Raw genomic sequence first — 25,275 nt, forward strand, 5'->3', positions numbered from 1 at the left:
GGATGTTTTGCAGGGTATTAAAGTGAAGCCTAGGTTTAATCTCGAATGCGCTGTAGTTGATGATGGGTTTGATGTGATCATTGAAGATCTGCAATCAGAACGTTACGTTGACTTAGAGAATGATCCATGTTCTCTGAAGACAGCAGCAGTGCTATTGCAAGTAAAATCAGATTCTGCAATGGAAAATATGGTTCCTTCTCCTATCGAACGCCCAGCTCCATCGCGCGTTCGCTTCCCCACTCAGGAGGAAATCTTGACAGCCCCAGACTCTAAAGATTCCTCCCCTGAAGGCTATTCTGAAGGCTATTCTGAAGACCTTTCTGAAACCTCTGATTACTGAATAATGATATTGTGTATTATTAATTAACTAAAAAATAGATTCATTGGTAAAATCTAAACTAAATTGCAGGTATACACAAGTGCGTCGACTCTAAGGATTTTCCAAGTAAATGAACTCAAAGACGGTATCGTCATTTTCAATATCTCCATCAGCCCTTTCTTGAAGAGCAGCATCACCAAAGATATGTTGATCGTTCAAATTGGCATTTCATGCATCGATAAAAAGGCCCAAGATGATGTCTCTATCGTCACTGTTGAGAATAAGATTGTTGATAGAGACTTTTTCTTCACCGCCCATGTCTTGTGAATTCAGTTCTTGCTGGTCGTTGACTGCACTCTCTTCGTTACGATCATCATCAACGCTATTTTGACTGTCTACGCCAGAGGTTGGATGTCCAGTATCCTGCTGAAGACTGTTTTCATCCTCATTATCAGCATGAAAGCCCTCTTCATTGATCATTCCATTATCTGTTCGAAAACCCCCCATTCTCGTCCTCAAAAGCTTCAGCGACATCTTCTTGTTGATAAGAGGTCGCTTGATTAGGTCTATAGTTACAAGGGTGGTCGTCAGAAAACTGAAACGTAAGATCAAGTTCATCGATTTCATCATCATGTCCGTCTTGAGTTTCTACCCTAAAATGTGCCTCCATATGGCGAAATAGCCGTTCGAGGGTGGGATAGTGAGAGTGATACAAGCTACAGGCATGGCGGATAGCGACAAAAACTGCATGCTGTGGGATATTATCGGAATTGGGTGCCAACGTGTTGAGGTAAATGTATTGCTCGGTTGGTATCATTTCGATGTGTGGTGGCTCAGGTCTATTGTATCACACACTAGGAATAGCATGATCTTCATACAAATGTCTGTTGAGATCTCTTGTGTTAATATACATGCGACAGCAAATGAAGCAGGTGTTGAGTAGCTGTACAGTAATGCGGTTGTCGTTGAGATACATTGTAGATGTTTAGTATTGATGTATTGTTGATTTATGTAGATAGGACCATTTCAAAACTCGATTTAGCCCGTTTCTTATATACTCCTTGCTTGCGGTAATGGGTATCCCATGAAAAACGTTGCCATTTTGCTTGCTCATCACCACCTTGACGGTGATAACTATCAGTCAATGAGACAATAATGAAATTTGAGAGTAGTTTGTGCTACATGTAAACCTGTCATTATTGTCTGTTTGTGTATCTGATGCACACAAAGCGCCCAGACCATTCGGTATCCTAAAATGTAGATGCTCTTTATCATTTAACTCGTCCAAACGGACCTTTTATTTCAGATGCTCATTCTCTCATGGCAAATGTCTCAATTTCATTTGTTCATCCAACTATAAAAGATGAAAGCATCTCCTTTTTTTCTTTTTACAATCCTCTATTCTCTTTGGATTTCATTGTTGTAGAATATAAAAAGGGGCGTTTGAATAAATTTCAAGGAGCAAATCAATGAGGCTTGTGTTCTTTTATAGATTACCCCTTTTTTTTCTGCTTCTATTCATGGCCTCGGTTTACGTATGTTTTGATGTTTTCATACATTTCAAAGGCAGATAATTAATATAACTGACCCCTTCCCGTATTATTCCTTTCTTTTCCTCTTTCTTCACATAAAAACAACAATACAATGGGATTGCGAAACGATTATAGAGTCTCGACAATTGTAGTACTATGCAAAGATTGTGACCAAGATGTAGGGTTATATCCTGCCAGACACAAGTGCAATTCCAGCAACAAGCTACCACAGCTACCAACGCTTTGCTCGAGCACTACGACCTCATTTGCAAACTGGAATAGTCGACAAGATGATCAAGATGTGCCAGACCTTGTGGATTCTAATCCCATCTCAACCACTGTAACACGGCAAGCTTCGGATAGTTCAATGGAAAGCGGCAAATGGAGCTTTTTTAGAAGTAGCAGCACATCAGATGTCAAAAAACATTGCAATGATGAACAGGAACGCCCAGCTGACGATGAGGATGGATCTATATATTTCGATAACTATGCATCCCATCTCAAAAACTCTTCCTCTTTGAATGATCTCAGTAACACACCCTCTCCGAACGGCAAGAGACTATGGGGTAAAATGAAGGAAAATGAAAAATGGAAGGAGTTGATAGCAGAAAAAAGTAAGTACTACAACGACATGGCGTCATGCATGCTGAAACTTATGGCATCAGAAGAAGAATCAAATAAATCTGGCAAGCTTTGGGAGAGAATCATCCATGCAACCATGTCAAGCTCAGCGGAGGAGGATGGACCAGGTACGTAAATGATGTGTAATCGTGCAATTTTTCAAGGAGATTCATATTGCTTTATACCCTTTTAGAGTCAGATGACGACGATTGGGAGGGAGAAACGCATGTGTCTAGAATCCTTCGAGAGTATCATCAAAGTATCGGTACAAAATTATTGCCTCCATGGCTGTATGATGATCGCACACCCATCTCAGCATTAGCCGACGTTCCAAGTACAGAGCATCATGTCATACAAGATCAGTTTATGAATCGCAAAAACTCATCTCGCACTCGTCGATTATGGCAACCTGTAGAAACACAGCAATTATCATCTAGAGAAAGAGAATTACAAACATTAAGAGGAGAGAAAAAGACATCATTCGAAGAGTTTTACTATAAAAAGCCATCTATTCTACGTTCTCAAAGTGAACGCATGCCCTCGCATGCCTCGTCTCTGAGGAACACTCATCATGTCCAACATCCAAATATGACAACTGATGCGGAATCTGATCAAATCTATGGATCCACAACACCTAGACGTATGAACACCACTCGATTGCCACCATCTTCACTGTACCAACATGAATCTAAGCATAATATACCAACAAACTCGCTGCCAAGACCCGTTAGAAATAATACTTATTTTTAAATTCAACATCGTTTTCATATCCATGAATAAAACTAATGGCTATTAATTTGATATATAAATTGTATGTAAATTGGCCTCACTCAAATGAACATTGGGGGCCCATTTTGTTGAATTAGAGTCTGTTTTTATAGTGTCAGGCCACTACAATCAAAGAGATAATATGAGTACATGTCTGTTTTCATTGTTGCTCAGAATATTGCCAAATTTGGAAATTGTTGTCGGAGTATGAAGTTAATGGCAGATCAGAAATCTGCTGTCTACTATAAGATTTCTACAACATAATAATCAACGAAAGCATTCGATTTATTCAATAAATAGTAGGTATTTGACACTGAACAGCAATTTAAAGTCTAGCACCTTGGGGATAATACTTCATGGCTTGTCTGATACCGAGGTCGGCCATGATTTCTTCAGAACCACCAAGAATGGCGCCAAACTTGTAAGTTCTTTGGAATGCTTCAACAGTACGGCCCATACCGGTCTTGGTGATAGCGCGACCACCGAAAATTTGACAAGCATCATCCGCAATGTTGTGGGAGACTCTGGTAACTTGATACTTCAATAAACCAATTGGACCTGCTAACTTGACTGATTGTTCCAAGTAAGGCATGTTGCACATCTGATAGGTAATATTTTCCAGCCAGCTCTCAACGGCCTCTAGTTGGGCAACCATAGAAGCGAGTTTGTTGCGGATGACAGGTTGATCTATGAGACGTTTACCAAAGACCTTGCGCTGAACAGCCCATTTAAAGCAATCCTCGACAATTGCGCGCGAAGCACCGGTTACAGCAGCGCAGATGTAAACTCTTTCGTGCGAAAAGTTGAACATAATGACCTTAAAGCCTTCACCTTCCTTGCCGATAATATTCTCTGCAGGTACCTTGACATTTTCAAAGGTAATATAAGCGGTACCAGCGGAGGGAGAGTAAGAAGTTTTGATCTGCTTGGTCTCGATGTTGTCATCTCGCTCAACGAAAAATACAGTGATTCCCTTCTCAGTGGTGGCAGCAACAGTAAAGTAATCAGAGAAAGCACCATTGGTAATCCACTTTTTGACGCCGTTAAGAATAAAGTGCTTTCCATCAGCGGTACGAGTAGCGGTAGTGCGAATACGAGCAACATCTGATCCAGCATAAGGTTCGGTGATGGCAAGACAGATACGCTTCTTACCGAGTAAAACTTCAGGTACAACACGGGCTTTGAGAGCAGGCTTACCAAAGTTGAAGACAGGAGGAAGACCGATACTGTAGCCGGAAGAGATGCCATCAGTAAATCCAGGGGCACCAAGGCGAGCAGTTTCTTGGTGAGCAATCATTTCATGGAAGAAATCAAATTCTTCGGGAGTAACACCACCAGGCAACTTCATACCTTTGAGATGGTCGCCAGGACCGAGCTGAGATGCCAATACACCAGCCTCACCTAACTTGGCATAGAGTTCCTTGGAAGGATAAGTGCCTTGATCTTCAGCTAAGATAGCTTCAGGTCTAATCTCATCATAGATGGCACGAAGAGCCTTGCGGAATCTAGTGTGACTCTCGCTAAAAGGCAACGCATTTGACAGTTAGTAATGCAATGAGTTTTAAAAAAGGTACGCTGGCATCAACATACTTGAAATAAGGACTCTTAAAGCCCATCCAGTAGCTAGGTTCAGCATAAGGGACAGTAGAAAGATCGCCAGGAGCAGGAATAGTAACTTGAGCTACTTCACCTTCAATGGTACCAATCTTGAGACGAGGAGCGTATTTGATCAAGACTTCTTGACGATGAAGACCATAAAAATCATCTAAATTGTTGGTTTTGGTGGATGTTAGAAATGTGCATCTATATTTGTATAAATTAAATTGCTAGTTCTTTACCTGTAACATCCTTTCCACCTAGTTCAATCAAGATTTGGCTTCCACCAGGGTGCAATTGAGCAAATGTGGAGACGTTGTAAACAGCACCATCAATAATGATCCAGCAATCATCTTCGGTGTTGTGCTTGGCAACTTCAGCTCTAGTGAATGATTTCAATTCGGGCATGTTGTTTTGTAAAGAGTAGGGGGTAGGATGAAAAAAAAAAAGAGAAAGATGTGAGAGATGAGGTGGGAAACTTTTGTGTTAAAGTATGCTTTATTGCTTGTTAAAAAAACACATGTGAAATTTATGTTGCTGTTTATATGTCATCAGTCATCAGAGTTACTCGGGAACCAATGAGACATTTAAAGGAGACACAATAACTTGAACTTGCCGGGCTACAATGCAAATTGATGTAACGACTAAACTTTCCAGGTGCAGGAGGAATCATTTATCCTGGTTATATCATTCATAGCAAAAAAAAAAAAAAAAAAAAAAAAAAAAAAAAAAAAAAAAAAAGAACACGCTGCTATTTAATGATTCAAGATTTTCTCAGGAGCATTCGATTATAGAGGCAATGTTTACAGACCTCACAATTGCATAGTCATAAATCACATCAAACACATGCACTTCCCACTGGTTTGTGCATATATTTTGCAATGAAATGCGCCTTTGATAAAAAAAATGTCATGGCATATTTTTCGATACTATTCCACCACAATCAATAGTTTTATCAATGTAATGCGTAGCGAGTATACATAGTTATTTGGAAGAGTCCTTTGCTATTGTTAACCAACTTAAACTGCCTTCGTATTTACTGTCATCACAAGCTCAATCACTTAGTCTTGCATGTATCTTAACATTTCACTGCCTTTTTCCTTGGCAATCACATTAATTGTACCTGTTACATTTGACAGTTTTTCAGGATTCATTTGCTTCAAGACTTGATACGAAGCCATGGTAGTTTCGTCAGTCTCATCAAAGTCGATATTGAGGGTGGCATAAGCCTCTGCTAATCCAGACGTAATTTTGTTATTGAGGAGATACTGCTCGACAAGTCGACTCAATTCTTTCGAGTTTTGCTCTGATGTAGTTGAATATGGTGTCCGTGTCCATTGAACCTTCTTGTAACACCAACTCGCACAGCCATTTCTGAAATTTCAGCCTGGTGCCTGGCGTAACTCCCAAGTTCAGGAATGGATCTGCAAAGCAGGTAATGTATAGGAAAGTCGATTTTCAAGCTAATTTTGCATCCGCAACAAGCAAAATGGGTTGCTTCTTTGTTCTAGGAATGGAAATGACGATCCAAGTAGCCCTGGGCTTTGCAATTTGTAACACTGTTGACTGCAATGACTTGTAAATAATGATTGCATTCGCTACATGCAAATTCGAAGATTTTGCCAATATAGTCCCTGTCAAATTGCTCTTCACAATGCAATGAAAAGTAATGTAAATCGCAATGCGTTTCATCTGTTTTCGTTATTGTATTGAGGTAGTAGATCAATCGAGATGTCGAGAAGCCGCATTCAAGGTTTGAACTTTTCAAGGGCATTTCACTGATGAAACTTTGGAAGGGAAGTGAAAGGGATAAAGAAAGATGTCGACATGGATTTTACCAAATTTATACAAATACAATACCCCCCCCCCCCAGGCAATATAACTGCTAAATCAAATGCCGTATTATGCCCTACACAAAGCTAATATTATTTCCAGCACCACTTCTATTCGAGCCATTCTATACACTAAAAATCTCACTGGCACCCCATTAAAAGGAAGCAGAAAAAAGAAGCAGAAAAAAAAAGATGTCCTTGATTTTTGCTCGACATATAATTTGGGATACATTCAATGAAATCACTGTGCACTGTTATATCACAAGAAAATACCATGGCACCATAGTATTTGATCTGCCCAATTCTATAATCAAACCTGAATTTCTTTTTTGGACGTGGGGTATCTAAATTATGGAATACATTCACTCTGATTTGCATTGCGATAGTTCATCCAGTTATCCGATTGAGATATAAACCGTATGCACTGGACTAGATATACGATACAGATTTATACTACAATAAGGAATATATAAACTTCAGATACGCTAATACTATAAGATTTATTCTATACACTATATAACATGGAGGCTATAGACTACAGATGTCTGCCATATTTGGATGAACACCAGGATCGATGCAATATAAGCTGGATACTTCAGATGCACACTTTATGATCCACACTATGAGACACATGCGTAAATTCGTAATACTACCTACAGATAATATATCATGTACTACAGACTTGTGCTATATATGAGATATGCTATAGACATGCCATAATATCCAGATACATGCTAAGAATGTATACTCAACGATATACACTCGGACATGTACCATTAATATAGACTAGATAGACTTTACCTATTGAATACATGCTAATGGATCGATATTAATAATCCTCACATAAAAGATAGATCAGGGCACTTTGGATAAGAGTTTAAATATTTATCTAGACAGAACTATATCACGTTTGGTTTGCTGGAGTTGTCTTTATGAATAGATATTAATTGATCTGAGTTGGCTTATAGTATATCCATTCTCATTAGTAAAGCTTTTATCCATTGCTAAGGTATACAAGAAGGCTCATCTACCTGGTCAGTAGAGATTTTTTTTTACTTTATTATACCTTTCATTTTGATAGATAATATACCTTTATCAAGTAGGCTTTATTGTTTACACTGTGACTAAAAAAGATTCAAATTTATCTGAATATATTAGAATTTGACCAATTTTTTCTGAAATATCCTAAAAATGTCTTAATCACTCTGAATTTGTCCAAATCCCTTTGGAAATATTCAGATAAATTCATGCAGATGAAAATTAATAAATTAAGCTTAGAGAAATTTGGAGAAATTTAGAAAAATTTAGATATTATTCAGCGATTTTTTTTACCACGAAACGATCTTCATCAGAAAAGCGAGTAGTCATCGCTACGCCATTTTTATTTCTTATTTGTCAACTGCTTCAGATTCTTTCTTGTAAGGGAGTCGTGCTCCATTTTTTATTTAGAGGTCTCTGAATGTCATAATAGGATAGGAAGAAGAAAGAAAGAAGATATATTATTACAGAGCAACAATAGAAAGGAAACAATATTAACTAGTTATTATTATTAGGAATGAATTTTCAGCTTTGCATGCGACCGGGCAAAAGAATGAGCATTAAGATATAGAACAGTGGGATGGCTAGTAATTTGGAAGGATGTACAAACATCAGTTTGAGAGAAAGGTGACCATGATGTTGGCGTATATTTATTTTATGCAAAGTCAAATATAGAATCATCATTGTATACTTTCAAACCAATTCTTTTCATATCAGGCCAAACAAAGAAGAGCTTCCCAGATATGGCAGACTTCAGAACTGCAACTGAAGACAAAATATCATCGACAGCTATTATATCCAGATCCCATGCACCATTGGAAGTATCCGAGTTGGCATTGTCAAGGAAACATTCAGGGATGCCGGACGTTGATACCGTTACGTTCTGATAGACTTGGCAAACGGCTAGAGCATGTGATGCACCAGAGAAGTTGTGCTCAAAGATGAGCAACACCTTTACCAGCAATGGTAGCGAACTGCGGCGAGCACAATTGACCAGGGCATGGTCTGACAGCTTCTTCTTTCTACTTGGTGGATCGAAAGTAGAGTCGATCGTGATGTTGTTGCCAAGTCGTAGTGAGGTAGCGCACTTGATCTGCGGATTGACACGAGCAGTGTTGTAATGTTTGCACAACATAGAAGCAATAGACGGTGACAGCTTGATGTCGCCCATATTCAATGATTTCGAGAAGGTGATGGCAGTATCCGTCGAATTGTCAAATGCAATTGTCCTTCTTTTTTCATAGCTGTTACATGCAATATCCAGCATGATATTTTCCGCTTGTTTTGCAACTTGACTACAGCCATGGATCCTCTTCTTGATCATTTGGATCCTTCTCTCCAAAACACGGCAACTGTACTGAGGCATGGGGCCTATCTTTCGAATCACCATCGTGATATGCTCCAAATAATGTTCGCTGGTTGGAAAGAATTTTGCTGAGATGTGAAGACGAAGAAATTGGTGCCACTTGGTTATTAGTTCCTCCAATTTTTGTATCTCGCTCTCAGATATATCCTGCTGCAAGCATACTGAGCAAATCAGAGATATTGTACGTAGGGCTTCCTTGGCAGCTTCAGAGACAGTAGGATCCAAATGGCATAAATCAACGTGGTCGATAAGAACTGTGGGCACAAAGTACTTCAGGAACACCAACCAATCTACTCCTCGAGCTGTCCCTCCCTTGCTGAAGACATCCATGAAATTGCCTTCGAAGATCAAAGGTGATGTGCTTGCAAGTTGGTTCAAGCAAATGCTAATCTTCTCTATTTGTCGCGGCTTCAAGCGAAGAATCGATTCCTTGTCCGTAAACATTTTCTTGATTCTTGGTCCCATGTTTTGTCCAAACAAATGAAATTCATCCAAGCCCACAAACGTTGGATCAATGAATGATGGCAGGTTTCGAAACAAAGAAGGCCTCTCGATACCAAGTTCTGGTGCACTGGATTTGTATTCTTCAATTGTTAGCAATCGTAGTGGTCGATCTTCATCATTAGCTGCTAGTTGAAAAGAAATAACACCATTTTTGCTGATGCCAATGATCGTACAAAAACGGCAGCCTTGAAGCGACGTATGGGATGCGAGGAAATTGAGTTCGCTGACGCTGGGGATATCACCAAAGGATCCCATGAGGTGGACTTTGAGCGAGATATTTGTTGAGTTGTTTCTCTGCACTTGTAGTCCATCACGAGCCAATTTTTCCAATTCGCTGACAAGGTATTGAAGGTAACTGTCTAATCTCTTGGTGTTTGGGATAATGGCGAAATCAATCAGGAACTCCATTTTGTATCTATAGGCAGAAGGAAGGTTCAAGATTTGTAGCATGACCAAGTTCAACTTTGCACCGCCTTTTTTGTGTGATTGGAATCCATCTACGTACAGGGACAGGCCAATGTCGTATCTATTGTTGAATAGATGCTTGTTGTTCACTAAATTTTGCATTATATCGCCCTTGAACCTTGCTCTGATGGATGAATTCTCGTCATCAAGCACTCTGATAAAGTTTGGATTTTCGAACAACGTGGCAAGTTGTGGACCGATTGGCAGCATCTTGATGGTTCTTCTGGGGCTACCATCAATATCGAATCTCTTTTCAAAGCACACTGGACATTCGTCCCCATCCTCTGGTTGAAAGGCATAGCAATACCTGATGCACACATCGACTGTATAAGGTGCAAAAGAAGTTGCCCTTTTCCTAGCAGAGCTGGCCTTGAATGTTGAGACTATAGGCGTTGCAACTTATCATAGTAGATGTTAGCGCTTTGAAACAACCAACTTTGTTATGGTTACTTACAAGGATACGTTTGGTTGTGTCATTGAACAAGTCTTCGGATGCTTGAGTTTGTCAAGTTTTCTTCCCTGAAGATCTTGTGGATCTCAGTATTTTTAGCATCCAGTGGTGGTAATGCCTCGCAACTGTCAGACATCTGATTGTCACTATAGTTAGCGCCGAGTCCATCAGAGTCTCCAAAGTCATATCCGCCATCGCTACCAGGTTCACCATCGCTGTTTTCTTGCTGACTATTTCTTTCAGTGTAAGATCCAGCCTGAGTATCATGTTCAGTTCTTGCTTTCTTTCTTTGATACTGATTAGTCTCCAGGTTGTGCAAGTCTACAGTTGTTGTGTCATTTGAAGAGTGCCAAAGTTTATGCTGTTTTTCATGTCTATTGCGAATTCTTCGGCAACACTGGGCACAAAAAAATGGCATCGTAAATAATATTAGAAATAAAGGTTAAACACAAATCTGTCTGGATTGTCTTTTATGCTCCTTATATTGCATGCGTTTCAATCATACAGATTGAAACGCATGCAATATTGAACATAGAATACACTTTGATTGGTATTGAATAGCCATGTGAATATCTATAGTGAAATCTAATAGTTCACATTGCATGCGTTTCAATCTGCATGATTGAAACATCAATGTCTGTGATAGCGGGTGCTATTAATTATTGGAAACATTACTAGACCAGTTTTTCTCTGTCTTTCATAGATTGTTACGCATTTATCGCAATTGATACAACCATCTCAAAGCACTGCTCTATTTTACACTTTACACTAATCACTTATTCAAAAATGGATCAAGCACAACAACTATTCTTACAAAGATTGGAGAACATTGAACAGGAGTTGTCTAATCTTAGCAAACAGGTCAAGGAATGTAATGACAACCAGACCGAAGTAAAAGATATGCTGCAGCATATTGTTCAACAATCTACCTCTTCGAGCACGGCCAATGTTGCGAGACTAGATGGAGTGATATGCCGTCCAAGCAAAGCAGATAGCAAACATCTGGAGGAGCTTTCTGTTGAGCTATGCATCAACGTCCTTGAGGAGCATCGATTAGGTGGGGAAAACCTTGATGGCAAGAAGGTCTGGGAGCTTGTCAAAGATGCAGCATACAACCAGGCAAAGAAAGCTGATAGACAGTTCCCAAATATCACTTTTAGCAAGCTGGACAACAGGTTTCAAGCCTTGTTAATCAAGACCGTCATAGACGATGTAGCCAAAAAGGGCGTTGACATCTCTGGGTTCTTCAAAGATTGGTTGCCGCAGTTTGCTGTCTCCAAATCATTGTCTGGCATAATCGATTACAAATACAATGCCAGGCCAAGCAATGACACCGCAACTTACCAAACCCAATTCGATGAAGATGATCTGGTATTTTCTGAGGGATCCCAAGCGCAATCCGAAGAAGATTCTGTCGACGATGACGAAAATTCGATTGTAGACAAGATCAATTTTCATGTTTCTCGAAATACTGGATCACAAAAGTAAATGCTGCATAGAGAAAAGTACTCTTTGATACTAATCGTAATATTATAGAAGAATCAGCACGCAACATATGCCTCTAGTAGAACAAGTAATTAAGTTTTCATAGATATAGCGCAGTAACTCACATTTCTTTTCCATTTTATAATGTGCACTATCATTATTATAGCCAATGCAGCCATCTCCAGTATCAAAAAATGTATCTGCATCAAACAAATCAAAGGCAAAGGAATATGAAAAGCACAGAAGATATTCATCACCAGAAACGCAAGATTTGCAAAGACAGTAAGTTTCTCATCATCACCTGGAGTTAGCCATTTTATGCTGATATTCTCTCTATCTCTTAAATTGTAGAAACATAAAGGTAATCGTAAGGCATTGATATCATAGATGGAGCTACTTATCTTTGTGTATTAGGGACCCAACAATAAGAGAGTGCGCAAGTCGTAAGGAATTCTGATCTCTATGCTTATTCTGATTAGGCTACGCTTTGTTGTTACTGCCCGTAATGTAATATCATCATGTTTCTCTGTAGTAGTAGCGCAATTATTATATGTCAAGAAATAAACAATAGTTTCTATTATAATAGCACTAAATGCTATTATATTTCTGATTTATTTTTTTATGAATATTTTGCAAACCACCCTAAACTACATGAATTTTTCTGAATTTTCCAGAATGAATTTCTCTGAATTTTTCTGAATTAAGTGAGCACTTTTCCGAATTTCTAAGAATGCCATTCAGAAAAATTTCGACAAATTTTTCGTAAAGTGGCAGTTTTCCGAAAAATGGATTCAGAAATATTCAGCAATATTCAGATCTTTTTTAGTCACAGTGTTATATACATCTTTTTTTCATGGATTTTAGACTCAAAAGCCTGAAATTCTACAAAATCTCTTAGACCTAGTTTCATTGCAAATATACTTTAAGTCTAGTTTTACGACTAGAAAATATATCTCTGTTGTAGACGTCCATCAAGAGGGCCCTGCTGACCTGACAAGCATCTTGATCAATCCGAGCAAGTCGTTAGATTCAATTTGCATAGCATCACACGTTCTAGTTTTAAAATTACTGTATTCGAGCATCTCAAAAAGATTTGATCGTCAGATCTAGAATAAAAGCGTCAATCGCTTAGGTATTGAGTTCCGTACAGTACAAAACATCAGAAATATTAAATAGAACTTTAGTTTACTTACTCCTTTAGCAGCACAACATACTACGCCTTATTTTTAAGCCAAATTTTGTCCAAAATTAGCCATTTTGGAGCACGAATAACTCATGCTACAAAGCGTTCTGTGCGCTTGGAATACCACCAAACGTCTCTTCTTAGCTACGCCTTACTTACTGAGGCTTTATCTCAATTTATTTTGGGTCACTACAAATTCATGAAAATCCTCATTTTTACATGAGTATTAGGCGGGTGGCTAACGTACCAACAAAATATTAAAGCTCATAAATGCACACCCTGTCCGGCAATGCTGTAGCAGCGCTTGCTTTGTCTGCTATTTTTTCCTTGGGTTAACGTACCAACAAATTGTCTCTAGACATTGATAGACTTGCAAACTTCTCGTATTGCAAGTAATATAAATACAAGACGATGAATGACAAAAATGCAAATTTCTGGTTCCTATTAAGTATAAATTTGTCAATATAGGCTTTCAGTTTGAGTTGTGGTGTAATTTATTGATTTACATTACTGAGGAATAGTTGTAAATTTGTGCAGTCCAGAGAATGATTTTGAGCTTTACCAAAATTAATATGCCTCCTATTCAAATTAGAAGTTGCACAGACTGCAGAACTGCCCTCTTCAAGAATTTCAGCTATTCATCCACCAAGATATGATTCACGCTGTGTAAATAAAAGCTGTAAAGCAAAAACATTACCAATTTTGACAGCTTTCAAGCCTTCACATATTGACATGTAGACCTTTCTGAGCCACCGGAATGACACCAAATTGTTATATTCGAGTAGTAGTAACTTCCTGACACCGTTGCTCAACTTTTTGGAACCCAAAAAAACATGGCTGGAAAACCATGAGGGGTACCTCATGGTTTTTTACGAAATTAAACGATCGCCTTTTTTACCTTGAAAATAGAGACTTTTACTACGGTATATCTTGAATCAAAATGTTTCTATCGATCCAAAGCAACCTCTGAAATCATCTTTATGGGACTTTGATATGTAAAATTTCGACATTTTGGCCAGAAACCTCTTTTCATATTTTCATAAATCATTTGATAAGTTTATTCAAATCATCTATTTTACTTAGTACCATTGGATGCACCTTGAAAAGTACTCCAGGAAAGCTTAACGAAGCATTTTTTTTTTTTTTTTTTTTTTTTTTTTGTAGGGGAGTCGAGCTCCAAATTTTATTTAAAGTCCTTAAAATGTCATGCTGAGGGAAAGAAAAGACTGTTGGTGGACCCAATGTCTGCAATGAAGGGGAATAAGATATTTTGAACTAAGTTGGGAAAGAAATCTACTACTAATAAGGTGCGAAACCTAGAGCCAATGCAATTTTGCGGAAATCGTCAAAAATAGATAATGGATAAGAATACAAAACACCAAACGAGGACATCAGTACTAGGTCAAAAAATCAAACAACTTGCGTTCACCAGGATTTGAACCGGGATCCTCCCGTTGGCATACGGGAGTTTTACCACTTCGCCCTACCACCAGGGGCTGTAGCTTAACGAAGCATGGGATGATCATCATATTTTACTTAGTCGAATCTGCAAAAATAGCTTAATCGAATCCAAAACCATCAAGATTTGTCCAATCTGGAACAAACTGTGATTCTGGATTTGAATTAGTTTTGGCTTGTGGGGCCAGCTGGCAAACTCAACGCCCTTTTCATACTGCAATACAGTAGTAAATGCTCTTGAAGCGTATGAAAAGTAGGTGGCAGGCCATGATGCTATTGTTTATAATAATATTTTATTGCATTCTATATCGTTCATAATGACATCGTCTTGCATTCTATATTTAATAACGTTAGTCTGGACATTGACGATGCATGGGCTGCATAAAATGTCTGCAGTAAGTAGTGAAATCTCTAAGGCTCCAAGACGTCGTTCAAATAAAACATTGACAGTACTGAGCAGAGAAAAGAGGGTAGAACTAACAATGGTTTTTGTTGATTGATTGTAAAATCAGTATTCTCATATGAGCCGGGCCTGACAGATGCCTTGAAACTCAGGTTCCATATTAGGGTTGTAAAGTGTCTAAGGACTGAACATTTATTATGTTATGATATTAATTCAAAACGTTTCTTTCGATTCAAAGCAATTTCTGAAATCACTTTTACGAGGATTTCATATGCAAAATATGGCTGCAGTGAAATCAGGTTTAAATAGATTTCACAAAAAAAAAGCAATAGTAAAATACAATAGAAATCAACTGTATTTTATTTGCGTATAAAATGAACTGAAGGTCCTGGAATTGAGTAAAAAAAGAAGAGTACTCATACATTTGCGACTAGCTTGTAGGATTAGTGATGATAGAGAGCAATAGGTGCTGGTATTGCGATATCTGGCAAATGTTGTTGATGTTTGATTTAAAGTGGTAATCAATGCAAGAGCACTGGCCATAAGAGTCGATTTGAGTAACCTTGATGGGCTTGGGTGAGCTATCGTCATAGCATGATTTAATGTAACCTTGATGGTTTAAAGTGTGATGTTTGTTATTGAAGTATGAAATCCTTTATCTGGGATATTGTGCAACTATGGTAGCAGGGCATAGTTGTCATATTTGAATATGCTTGTTATTGGTTTGATTTTATTTGGATAAAGATAACATCTCTTATTACGACCAACATGGGCGTGATTGAATACACTGTGTGTGGAATTTGAGGCTTTACAGACTAAAATTCACGGAAAAAAAAGAATAAAAAAACAGTAAAGTCAACTTGATAAAGGTATATTTTATTATCAAACTGACAGGTGTAAAGTAAAACTAAAGTCTCTCTACTGGCCAGGTAGATGATCCTTCTTATATACTATAACAATGGATAAAAGTTCTATTAATTAGATTGACAAATAAGTCAACTCAGATCAACTAATGTCTAATCATGCTAAAAGACAACTCCAGCAAGCTAATCATGATTTAGCTCTGTCTGGATGAATAATTAGACTCTCATCCGAAGTACCCTGATCTATCCTTTCCATAAGGATAATTAATATCGATCTAGTAGCATGTATCCGATAGGTACAGTCTTCTTAGTCTATATTAATAGTACATATCTGAGTGTATATCGCTAAGCATACATCTTTAGCATGTATCTGGATATATGGCATGTCTATAGCATATCGTATGCATGTCTATAGCATGTCTCATATATAGTACAAGTCTGTAGTACATAAAGTATCTGTAGCTAGTATCACGGATATAAGCATGTGTCTTATAGCGTGGATCATGAAGTGCACATCTGAAGCAACAAGCTCATATTGCATTAATCTTGGTGCCTATCCAGATATGGTAAACATCCGTAGTCAATGTCGGAATACAAGTATAAGTCTATAGTGCCATCCATGTCCGTGGTGCCATCTATAGCCTATATCTTATATAGTATGAATCTTATAGTACTAGCGTATCTGAAGTCCATATCTTCTCATGATCATAGTATAAATCGATATCGTACATCTAATCCAGTGTACATACAGTTTATATCTAAATCTGGTAACTGGATGAACTGTCGGAATGCAGACCATAGTGGATGTATTCCACACTGTGATCAGGAGTGATTCATTCACACGATGTGCGATATAACACTACGGCCCAACTGATGTTCTCATGAGAACATCAATGTGCTCATATGAGAATCTATTTGATGTTCTCAAATGAGCACATCGATGTTCCCGAAAGGTGAAAAATGCTCTCATATGGGAACATCGGCGTTCCTAAAGATCTATTATAAGTCGGCCGATGTTCTCATGAGAACATCCGAAATGTTCCCATGTGAGCACATCCATATTCTTATATGGGCACATCGATTTTCAGAAGTTTGAAAAAAAAAGAATGCTCCTATCGGGGTCGAACCCACAACCTATCGGTTGTGGATCTGACGTTCTTCCCACTAAACTACTCGAATATCTTATTGATGTCAGATGCGAATACGTAGAGATAGTATATGCAATCTGAGATCTGATCGAGATAGATATAGATATAGATGTAGGGATTATGCAGGAATGTATATAGCCTTTTAGTTGAATGGATAAAAAGGTACTTTATTAATATTAGATTTGAACATTGATTTTATCCAATATAGTTTGTGTAATGTTGTGCGCTATCCAGGTTAATCGCTGTTTAATGTTCCTGGTAGCTAGCGCTCTAGGTTTAAACCTGCGCTTCTTATTCTTGTTTGTGTTTAGTCTGTCAATGATATCCTGCAGATCTAAATCACTGTCAGAATACCCTTCAACCCTGACATTGAAATATATTCTTTTACTTTAATAAGTAGTTATTAGGTAATTTTAAATTGCCATTTTCTCGTGCAATTTATAATACGTTTAGTAATTTTATGAATCTTACAGATAATAGAAGTTTCTCTGTTGCCTACAATATGATAGTTTAGCTATTAAAACCATTTTATTCTTGTGGAAAACTACACCTTCTCAAATGAGAACATCGATGTTCCCAAAAGCGCGCATCGATGTTCTGTGAGAACATCAGTTGGGCCGTAGTGATAAGCGTGTATCTTTACTTTAGTATGTTTAAATGGTTGTTGATGTACATTTGAACGCTTTTACTAATAGATCCAAATAGCATGAATTTGAATGAGTGCTATTTGGTGAATTTCGGTTATCAATCAAGTTGCGTTTGGGTGGCTATTTCATTACAACTACGTTGAGATGGTATATACATAGCAGGCCACTGGGCGCCTTATGGATTGTTGGTATAGCTTGTTGAGAGGCCACCTAAGTCGATATGTTTCATGTAGTGTAGGTGGATCTCGATATCTTGACATTAGGGAGATTGAATGTATTGTAGTTCCTGAGGCACATGTGCACACACAATTGACTGGACTTGTAAACATAGATGTGATGTGATACGATAAACATCATCTATGATGCTACACTGTAAAAGGTGGCTTGAGGAGAAAGTGAATGTAGCCTAATATGCATGCTTGTACGCAACAGCTTTTTGCTTTCGTTTTAGATACAGTTGACAACAACCGATTATTATCATCGACTTATTATTACGGGTTCATCATGAGTGTTATTTTAAGAATTCTGGTTTTCAATCAAGTTGAGTTTGGGTGGCTATTTAATTACAGAAAGAACTGCTATTTACTTATTTCTTTGACAGTACAACATATTACGCCTTATTTTTAGGCCAAATTCTGTCCAAAATTAGCCATTTTGAAGCACGGATAACTCATGCTACAAAGCGCTGTGGACGCTTGGAATAAGGCCAAACGTCTCTTCTTAGCTACGCCTTACTTACTGAGGCTTTATCTCAATTTATTTTGGGTCACTACAAACACTACCGCGAAAAACTTAGCGGAAATGCTCTAAAATAGGTGTTTTTGTTGGTGCTTTTTTACAGCCAAAGTATTTGGAAAAGTTGGTGCTTTCGGTACAGGCTTCAAAATTAAAACACTCTAAATTTGGCGTCAATGCGCTAAGTGGTACAAATTGAAAATATTCCATCAACATTGCAGCACAAAGGTAAACCTTATTGAAAATAAAAACTGTTGTATAGCCGATGATATTTACTGCATTACACAACAGTTGAATCCTATACCGTGCAACGTTGTTCAGTTAAAAGACCAATAGTTGCTCATGGGGATTATGACATTGGAATGATATGGTTGGTGGATCTTTATTAATAGAATGCGCTATATATTACTCTTGGGGCAATTGTTGGGGCAGCAATCGTGCGATTATTGGATAGAATGATATGGAAAGCAGGATTATTGATGGATAAAATTTTCTTTTATTGATGGAAATACAGCAGAATATAGAATCATTGCTTTCAAATACATGCAGCGTGCTATACACATGGTAATGGGACGTTGCTCCGTTGGGTAGGCAATTCTTTTGACTCGTTATACAGCAGTTAGCTAGCTACCCTGTCATTCAAGAGCCTCCTGATTGTATTAAAGATAAAGCGGCAGTAGCTATACATGTTTACCCATTACGAAGAGTTCCATACAAGAGTAACAGAGATGAGGATTGACATGGAGATAAGCAGCCAGATTAGAGTTGATTGGCACCCACCACACGAGTATCTAAATGCAAAACTAATGTTAGTCATAGAGTTCAATCCTGAAAAATATTTAACAGCATACCACATTTGCCACGTACCATCATCGTAAACTTGACACACAAGCAGAACAACAACAACAGGATAGGAGGCGGTCATGAGAAACTATAAGAGATGATAGGAAATGTGAGCAACGATGGTACGGCACGATGTAAGATGCACAGAGTGATTGACAACTTACAAATATACTTTAGTATATGCTGGTTAGCGAAGATCTTCCAGCAGCAGCACCAGGGGAGGATGTTCTATTCTATATTCAATGTTTAGTCACTGCCATACTTCTCAGATGATGCTCCTTACCTACCGTTATTCCCACAGAGATGATTAAAACGGTGTGATACTAATAGGCAACAGCCACATTCGAGGAGAACCTACTGCGTTATCATCTGGCGTATGCTGCCGATAATATGTTTTTAATAAGAAAGCCACCAACAGAAACATTTGGTCAGATAAATTACTTACTTTGTACCAGAAAATGAATTGAAATTACGGAAAGAAAAGAAAAGAAAAAGGATTTAAAATAATTCACGAAAAAAATACTCTTTTTATAGACAAAATTTAAAGTTTTATTACAGCATGTCATAACCATCAGAGTAGTAATAGTCATCAGCATCATCATTCAAAGCCCACTCCCCCCAAACATACGTTATCCAACGATCCGAAAGCTTTTGAAAGTCATCAACGTGTTCCCCCTCCATTGTAAAGCACATTGCTACTATAAGAGAAGAATAGACACACTGCATCATTGTATAACTGACTTTGCTTTTTCCTTCCAGACTGGCATCATTCAAACGCTTCGTTAGCACTCTTTCATAATCACAAGCTCGTGCGTAGTACATGAAATGCTAGCTTGGATTATTTTCAATATCAAGCGCAGGTCCAAAGCGATACTTGTAATATTCAACGAAGCGCTTTACAGTGCTACAGACAGATGTGCAATGATAATTAATACTTTATTCAAAGAACTCGCATGACGTATTATTTCTATTCTAACCTCATCAAATCTGCAGAGGAACAGGAACTCCAGCTATAGTCTAGGTAAGATTCACTAGGGTCTCTTGGAACCATTGGGGTTGCGTGTACGCTTCTTGATGCAGCTAAGCGACCAGCAGTAGAGTTGCGGAAATCTTCATTATCATCGTCATCTTCACCCTCATCTGGGCCATCATCACCACCAGGACAATTGCCAGTAGCTCCATTACCAGAAAGAGAAAAAGAAGACGAGAAACCATCAAAAGAGCTACTGTCAGAAGTACTACCAATAGCTCTTGTTGCAGAACGGCGGCGAGTCTTGTGGACAGAAGCCAACAGAGCAGTGGCACCCCAGCTGTTGGTACAACGATGCAAGATGAACCCATACTTCTGCGCATGTGCTTCAAAATACAGAGCATGCTTCAGGATTAATGCCTCATCCACACGACTCCAAGCTGGAACGACCTTGTCATCTACGGCCAAATCGTTGACATAATAGTATTCATCAAGAAGACGTTGGTGATAAACTAGACACATCTTGCGAAGGGCTTTGTATTGAGCAACGACAATCGGATGATTGAAAGCGTAGCCCCTTTCATTGACGTCCCCACTTGACTTCATACTAAAGTTAATGAGGCCAAGCAAACGAGTTCTGGCATCAGGGTAAATGGCATTTCCTTGGGAGTTAACCTTGCCAGAGTTGATCCAGTACTCCAAAATCTCAGGGACAACTGGATTTATATCGCGAGGGCCACGCAAATTAGGGTTTCCTACAGGAGCAGGAGCCAAGTTACGCGCTAAAATAAATAACAATGTCAATGTCTATTTCAATTCAATGTACATCAATGTTTACCTGTAGCAATCACTCTTCCGACATCAGTTTTATTGCCAAAAACACCATCATTCGTGGGTTGAACGGGAGGAAAGGTAGGAGACAACTGCTTGATGAGTTCCAATAAAAGATCACGATTAAGCTTAGACTCTTCCTTGAGTTCACCAACAAAAGCCTTGAGCTCCAGCATCTCTGTCTTGATAGCATCGAGGGGAGAAACTTGGGTGCGAATGGTTCTGTAGTTATTGTCCATTTTAGTGCAAAAATATTAAATTTAACTTATAAATAATAGTTGATACTTTCCTGAAAACCAAGACACATGTTGCACTTTTATACGTTCCACCCTGCTCTTGAATTCTATCTTTGCCATTCCAAGTGTCTTAATGACTCACTACTTGTCTTTATTACTTGGACTTGATAGAGTCTTCATGAGTCATTAAGTCAGTTCAAATTGAGCACCCTCTGTAATAACGCGACTGTAAGTTCGTGTAATGTCAACTGTCAATCATCTTTAAACTCACAGTAGCAAAACATCCAAACATTGAGACACAACCGACACCTTTGTGCAACTTGAAGAGTCAAAAATCACTATTAGTCATAGGTGCTACTATGTACCACAGAGACGATCAAACTACTATTTAAGCTTCACTACACATCACTTTGGTCTTGTTGTCATTCATTTATACATCACCTTATCCTCTCAAAATGCCTGCACGACGAGTTTCAGGAAACTGCGAAAAGTGCCACATGCCTTACAATTCTGCTAGAGCATTGAGGACCCACTATGCAAACTCGACTTTTTGCGAGCCCAAGAAAGCAAGAACAGAAGACACTCCCTTATCGAATAGTCAAGAACGATCCCAGGCAAGCATGCATTCACAAGACGATACTCCAACGGCTACCGCAAGTAATCAAGGAAATCAGTCATTACAGCAGCATGCTGCAGAGCAAAGAATAGAACGTGAGTTGTGTGAACTATAAGCAATGCATGACGTACCGTTCTAACTCCCATCTAAGTGCCATCAATTGAGTCCTTTTCATACTACAGTAGCTTCACTCTTGAACAAAAGGAAGGCCTTCGACATGTATATGATCTTGACACCCTCTCTTACGCCACTGATTTTAATGAAAGTGAATTGCTTTCATTGAAGCTCCGTGACATATTCGACAAGTATCCAGCATCGAGAGAAATGAGTCGTGAAAGTATATACTTTACAAATACAATCATTAAGAATATAGCAGAGGCAGGAGGTGGCACTGAAAGAGGTAAGCATATGAATACCACTATGCATTGTATCTTCAAACGCACTCACCATATTGACATCTCCCTTTAATGCACAAAGGCATTGTGTTTCCAAAGCTGATTCAGTTCGATACTCTAGAGGCGCGCATGAGAAAGAAGACTGGCGTACAAGCATTCATCTACAAGGTCTGTCCTCAAGGCTGCAAAGTTTATCCCAAGAACGATACATCAGTCCAAGGAGTGTGCAATCACTGTGGAACTCCCAAAAGCGAAGCACAAAATATGAAGGTCTTGAGCATCGGTGATCAGCTAGCAAGAGTCTTGAGTGACAAGTCCAAACGAGATGAGCTCATGTCGTATCGACGTAACTACCAACATGATCCACATTTTTACCGAGACTACTTTGACGGTCAAGAGTACATTAACTTTCAACAAAGACGGAAAAGACATGGCACCAACGTAGATGAGGAACCTATTCTGCTTGCCTTGTATGTCGACGGCTTCAAACCCCAAAGCAACTCTTTTGCTGGCGATACCTTAACGCTATTCCACGTTGTAATTTTGTCAGCCCCTCCACACCTCAGGTGAGTTATCTCTATTTGTATGGGTATAATATCCAATTAGTACCGGATTCTAACCACCAACGATATTGCATTTATGTCTACCAACCCACAGATACTTGGATGACTGGACCGTTCAGACAATGATTGCACCCGGCAAGAAGGCTCCAGTGGATCTTGAAAGCTACTTGGCTATATTTTGTGGACGAAATTCGTGATCTTAGTGAACATGGCATGCTGGTTCGAGTGAATGGTGGTGAAGTTGCCCGAGTAAGCGTTCATTTGGCAATGGCGACAGGCGATCTTGTAGAAGTATCACATTTGATGTTGCATGGAGGAGTCTCCAGTCAGTTTGGCTGTATGAAGTGCCTCATAGACACACAAGGAGGCCAATGCTTTACTCGCACAATCAGAAATTTCCAATACAGAACTCTCGAACAACTGAAAGCACCACTGCCTGTTGGCGTAAAACATGTGTTTGTAAGTGAAGCGATTTCATTAAACAATCATGTATAGTTCTTGTACCAACCATCATCTCTTCTATAGAACATCAAAGGACCATCCATATTTACCACTCTCAAGTCTTTTCCTGCCAACCCATCGTTCTACGGTCTCGACACACTTCACCTACTGAGCATTGGATTAGCTAAGCATTTGTACGAGCTCTTGTCTTCTCCATTGCATCCATCCAAGTTTGATAACCGATACAAGCCCTCTATCGAAGAACTGAAAGAAGCAAAGCTTGATAAAGCAAGTGCCTGGCCTTACACCTTTGATTTAGATCCCAAAGTTCTGGCAAAGATCGGTCAGTATGTGGCTCAGTCAAAGAAGACCATTCCAACTACCTTCAATGCACCATTCAACGACATTTTTGCACCAGGAGGAGTTACCAACTACCGAGCAGTTGACTATGAAGAGTTCATGATTTTCATTGTTCCAGCCCTGATAGCACCACACTATCCTGACTCAATCAGAAAACCTCTTCTGGGTATCGTTAAAGTGGCAGCTTTGGTATTGCAGAAGAATGAATTGCATGCTTCAGACTTACAATTCATAGAAGCGTAAGTATTGGCATCTTGAATAACAAAACCCGTTTTATCCACAGACTAAAAACTTACTTCTTTCTATCTCTGCACAGTAAGGTTAACGATTGGCACAAACTGCTGATCACTGAAATCAAAACCAAACGCCTTCCTATCAAGACCTTTCGACCAAACGCCCATTATTTAGGACACTTGACTTACATGATCAAAGCGCAAGGTTTACCGGCTTCGACTTCCAGTCGATCTATCGAAAGATCCATCGGCAGGTACAAACGCTTGATAAGTGCTCGCACAAATGTTGGTATAAATGCCGGAAACATCATTGATCGTTTGGCAATTATGCGAGCCATCAAGGCATCTACAACTGGTGATGGTACAGGCGATGGTGAAGACAAACTGAATGATCTGGATGCTCGAATCAATCTCTTAGTGCCTCGACGATACGATCCAACTACCTTCGTAAATCTAAAGAATGACAATGGCAACGGAAGTCAGCTCTGGTATCCAGTCATCCACACAACGGTTTCAAGTATCCCAACCTCCATCAACGTCAACACACCTCTTTTTGTCAAGGCTATACAGTCCTACTACGACCGGCAATACTCAACTAATGTTCTGCAGAATGTCCATATCAATGATCAACTGGATATTGTCGTCTCTGGAAGTGCCTGGGCTTACAACTGCACTTATCGTTCAGAATACTATCGCGATCTCACCGGTGCTAATTCTAGAGGAAGCCACTACATCATGGTATGGGCAGAACACTTGAGGTATGCCAATTCACAGGTTCATTATTGCCTTTATCGTTACTCATCAAAACCCACATTGACGTCTGAATTTCCTACAGTAACTCTCGTCGCAAGGTCAAAGCTTTCTATGTAGGGGCTGTTATTTTCATGTTCAAGCTCGAAATTGAGGGGATTGGCGATGAGTTGTTCTTGCTTATTCGATTAGGAAAGACTCATGCTGTTGACGACAAAGACAAGACGATGCCCATAGTGGAGCTGGATGATGACCAGGATTCATCCGCATATCTGGTGTGCACATTTGAGCAGGTCATTTGCCAAGTTGGTCTGATGCGTTTTAGCGAGAATGACAAGAGATATAAAGTGATAACGAAGGAAAAGGTTTTCCGGGCCTCGATAGAGACTTATAAACCTGGAAAAAACTCATTTGTGCTACCTCAATAATAAAGATAAATATAGATTTTATCATCGTATTATTACCCCCAACAAGTTAACAGACATTCAGCTTCATGATGTCGTTCTCCTCTTCTTCGCTTCTTCCCTTTTAGCTTCTGACATCAAAGACATCCCATTCATCTCACTACACAACGCTCAGTTCCTTTAGTATGTGCCGAAAAGCACCATTAATTGCGGAGTAGG

At 39.0% G+C, this 25,275-nt stretch overlaps 9 protein-coding genes across 9 annotated transcripts; 4 read left to right on the plus strand and 5 right to left on the minus strand.

The window, feature by feature from the left end:
• Positions 1-178: 178 nt before the first annotated feature.
• NUC1 (nuclease) lies at positions 179-340 on the plus strand (the record flags this gene model as incomplete). The annotated part of the gene is made up of 1 exon (XM_064828872.1): positions 179-340. One exon carries the CDS (start codon positions 179-181, stop codon positions 338-340), a length of 162 nt encoding a protein of 53 aa, XP_064686074.1.
• Positions 341-547: 207 nt separating this feature from the next.
• On the minus strand, positions 548-1,136 carry ATC70_009644 (uncharacterized protein; the record flags this gene model as incomplete). Its single annotated transcript, XM_064828873.1, has 2 exons — positions 548-807; positions 896-1,136. 2 exons carry the CDS (start codon positions 1,134-1,136, stop codon positions 548-550), a joined length of 501 nt encoding a protein of 166 aa, XP_064686075.1.
• Positions 1,137-1,963: 827 nt separating this feature from the next.
• On the plus strand, positions 1,964-3,222 carry cut9_2 (anaphase-promoting complex subunit Cut9; the record flags this gene model as incomplete). The annotated part of the gene is made up of 3 exons (XM_064828874.1): positions 1,964-2,465; positions 2,520-2,600; positions 2,666-3,222. The coding sequence occupies 3 exons, from the start codon at positions 1,964-1,966 to the stop codon at positions 3,220-3,222; spliced, it is 1,140 nt and encodes a 379-aa protein (XP_064686076.1).
• Positions 3,223-3,565: 343 nt separating this feature from the next.
• Positions 3,566-5,244, minus strand: ATC70_009646 (uncharacterized protein; the record flags this gene model as incomplete). Its single annotated transcript, XM_064828875.1, has 3 exons — positions 3,566-4,760; positions 4,831-5,005; positions 5,079-5,244. The coding sequence occupies 3 exons, from the start codon at positions 5,242-5,244 to the stop codon at positions 3,566-3,568; spliced, it is 1,536 nt and encodes a 511-aa protein (XP_064686077.1).
• A 3,117-nt stretch (positions 5,245-8,361) lies between these two features.
• Positions 8,362-10,251, minus strand: ATC70_009647 (uncharacterized protein; the record flags this gene model as incomplete). The annotated part of the gene is made up of 1 exon (XM_064828876.1): positions 8,362-10,251. The coding sequence occupies one exon, from the start codon at positions 10,249-10,251 to the stop codon at positions 8,362-8,364; it is 1,890 nt and encodes a 629-aa protein (XP_064686078.1).
• Positions 10,252-10,514: 263 nt separating this feature from the next.
• Positions 10,515-10,910, minus strand: ATC70_009648 (uncharacterized protein; the record flags this gene model as incomplete). The annotated part of the gene is made up of 1 exon (XM_064828877.1): positions 10,515-10,910. One exon carries the CDS (start codon positions 10,908-10,910, stop codon positions 10,515-10,517), a length of 396 nt encoding a protein of 131 aa, XP_064686079.1.
• A 368-nt stretch (positions 10,911-11,278) lies between these two features.
• Positions 11,279-11,980, plus strand: ATC70_009649 (uncharacterized protein; the record flags this gene model as incomplete). The annotated part of the gene is made up of 1 exon (XM_064828878.1): positions 11,279-11,980. One exon carries the CDS (start codon positions 11,279-11,281, stop codon positions 11,978-11,980), a length of 702 nt encoding a protein of 233 aa, XP_064686080.1.
• Positions 11,981-20,085: 8,105 nt separating this feature from the next.
• Positions 20,086-21,297, minus strand: ATC70_009650 (uncharacterized protein; the record flags this gene model as incomplete). The annotated part of the gene is made up of 3 exons (XM_064828879.1): positions 20,086-20,161; positions 20,235-21,009; positions 21,066-21,297. The coding sequence occupies 3 exons, from the start codon at positions 21,295-21,297 to the stop codon at positions 20,086-20,088; spliced, it is 1,083 nt and encodes a 360-aa protein (XP_064686081.1).
• Positions 21,298-21,749: 452 nt separating this feature from the next.
• Positions 21,750-25,080, plus strand: ATC70_009651 (uncharacterized protein; the record flags this gene model as incomplete). The annotated part of the gene is made up of 7 exons (XM_064828880.1): positions 21,750-22,005; positions 22,062-22,310; positions 22,388-22,871; positions 23,072-23,327; positions 23,394-23,908; positions 23,986-24,660; positions 24,738-25,080. 7 exons carry the CDS (start codon positions 21,750-21,752, stop codon positions 25,078-25,080), a joined length of 2,778 nt encoding a protein of 925 aa, XP_064686082.1.
• Between the last annotated feature and the right edge of the window lie 195 nt (positions 25,081-25,275).

Source organism: Mucor velutinosus, assembly GCF_035048745.1.
Source record: "Mucor velutinosus strain NIH1002 chromosome Unknown tig00001563, whole genome shotgun sequence".
In the NCBI taxonomy this organism is placed as follows: Eukaryota; Fungi; Mucoromycota; class Mucoromycetes; order Mucorales; family Mucoraceae; genus Mucor; species Mucor velutinosus.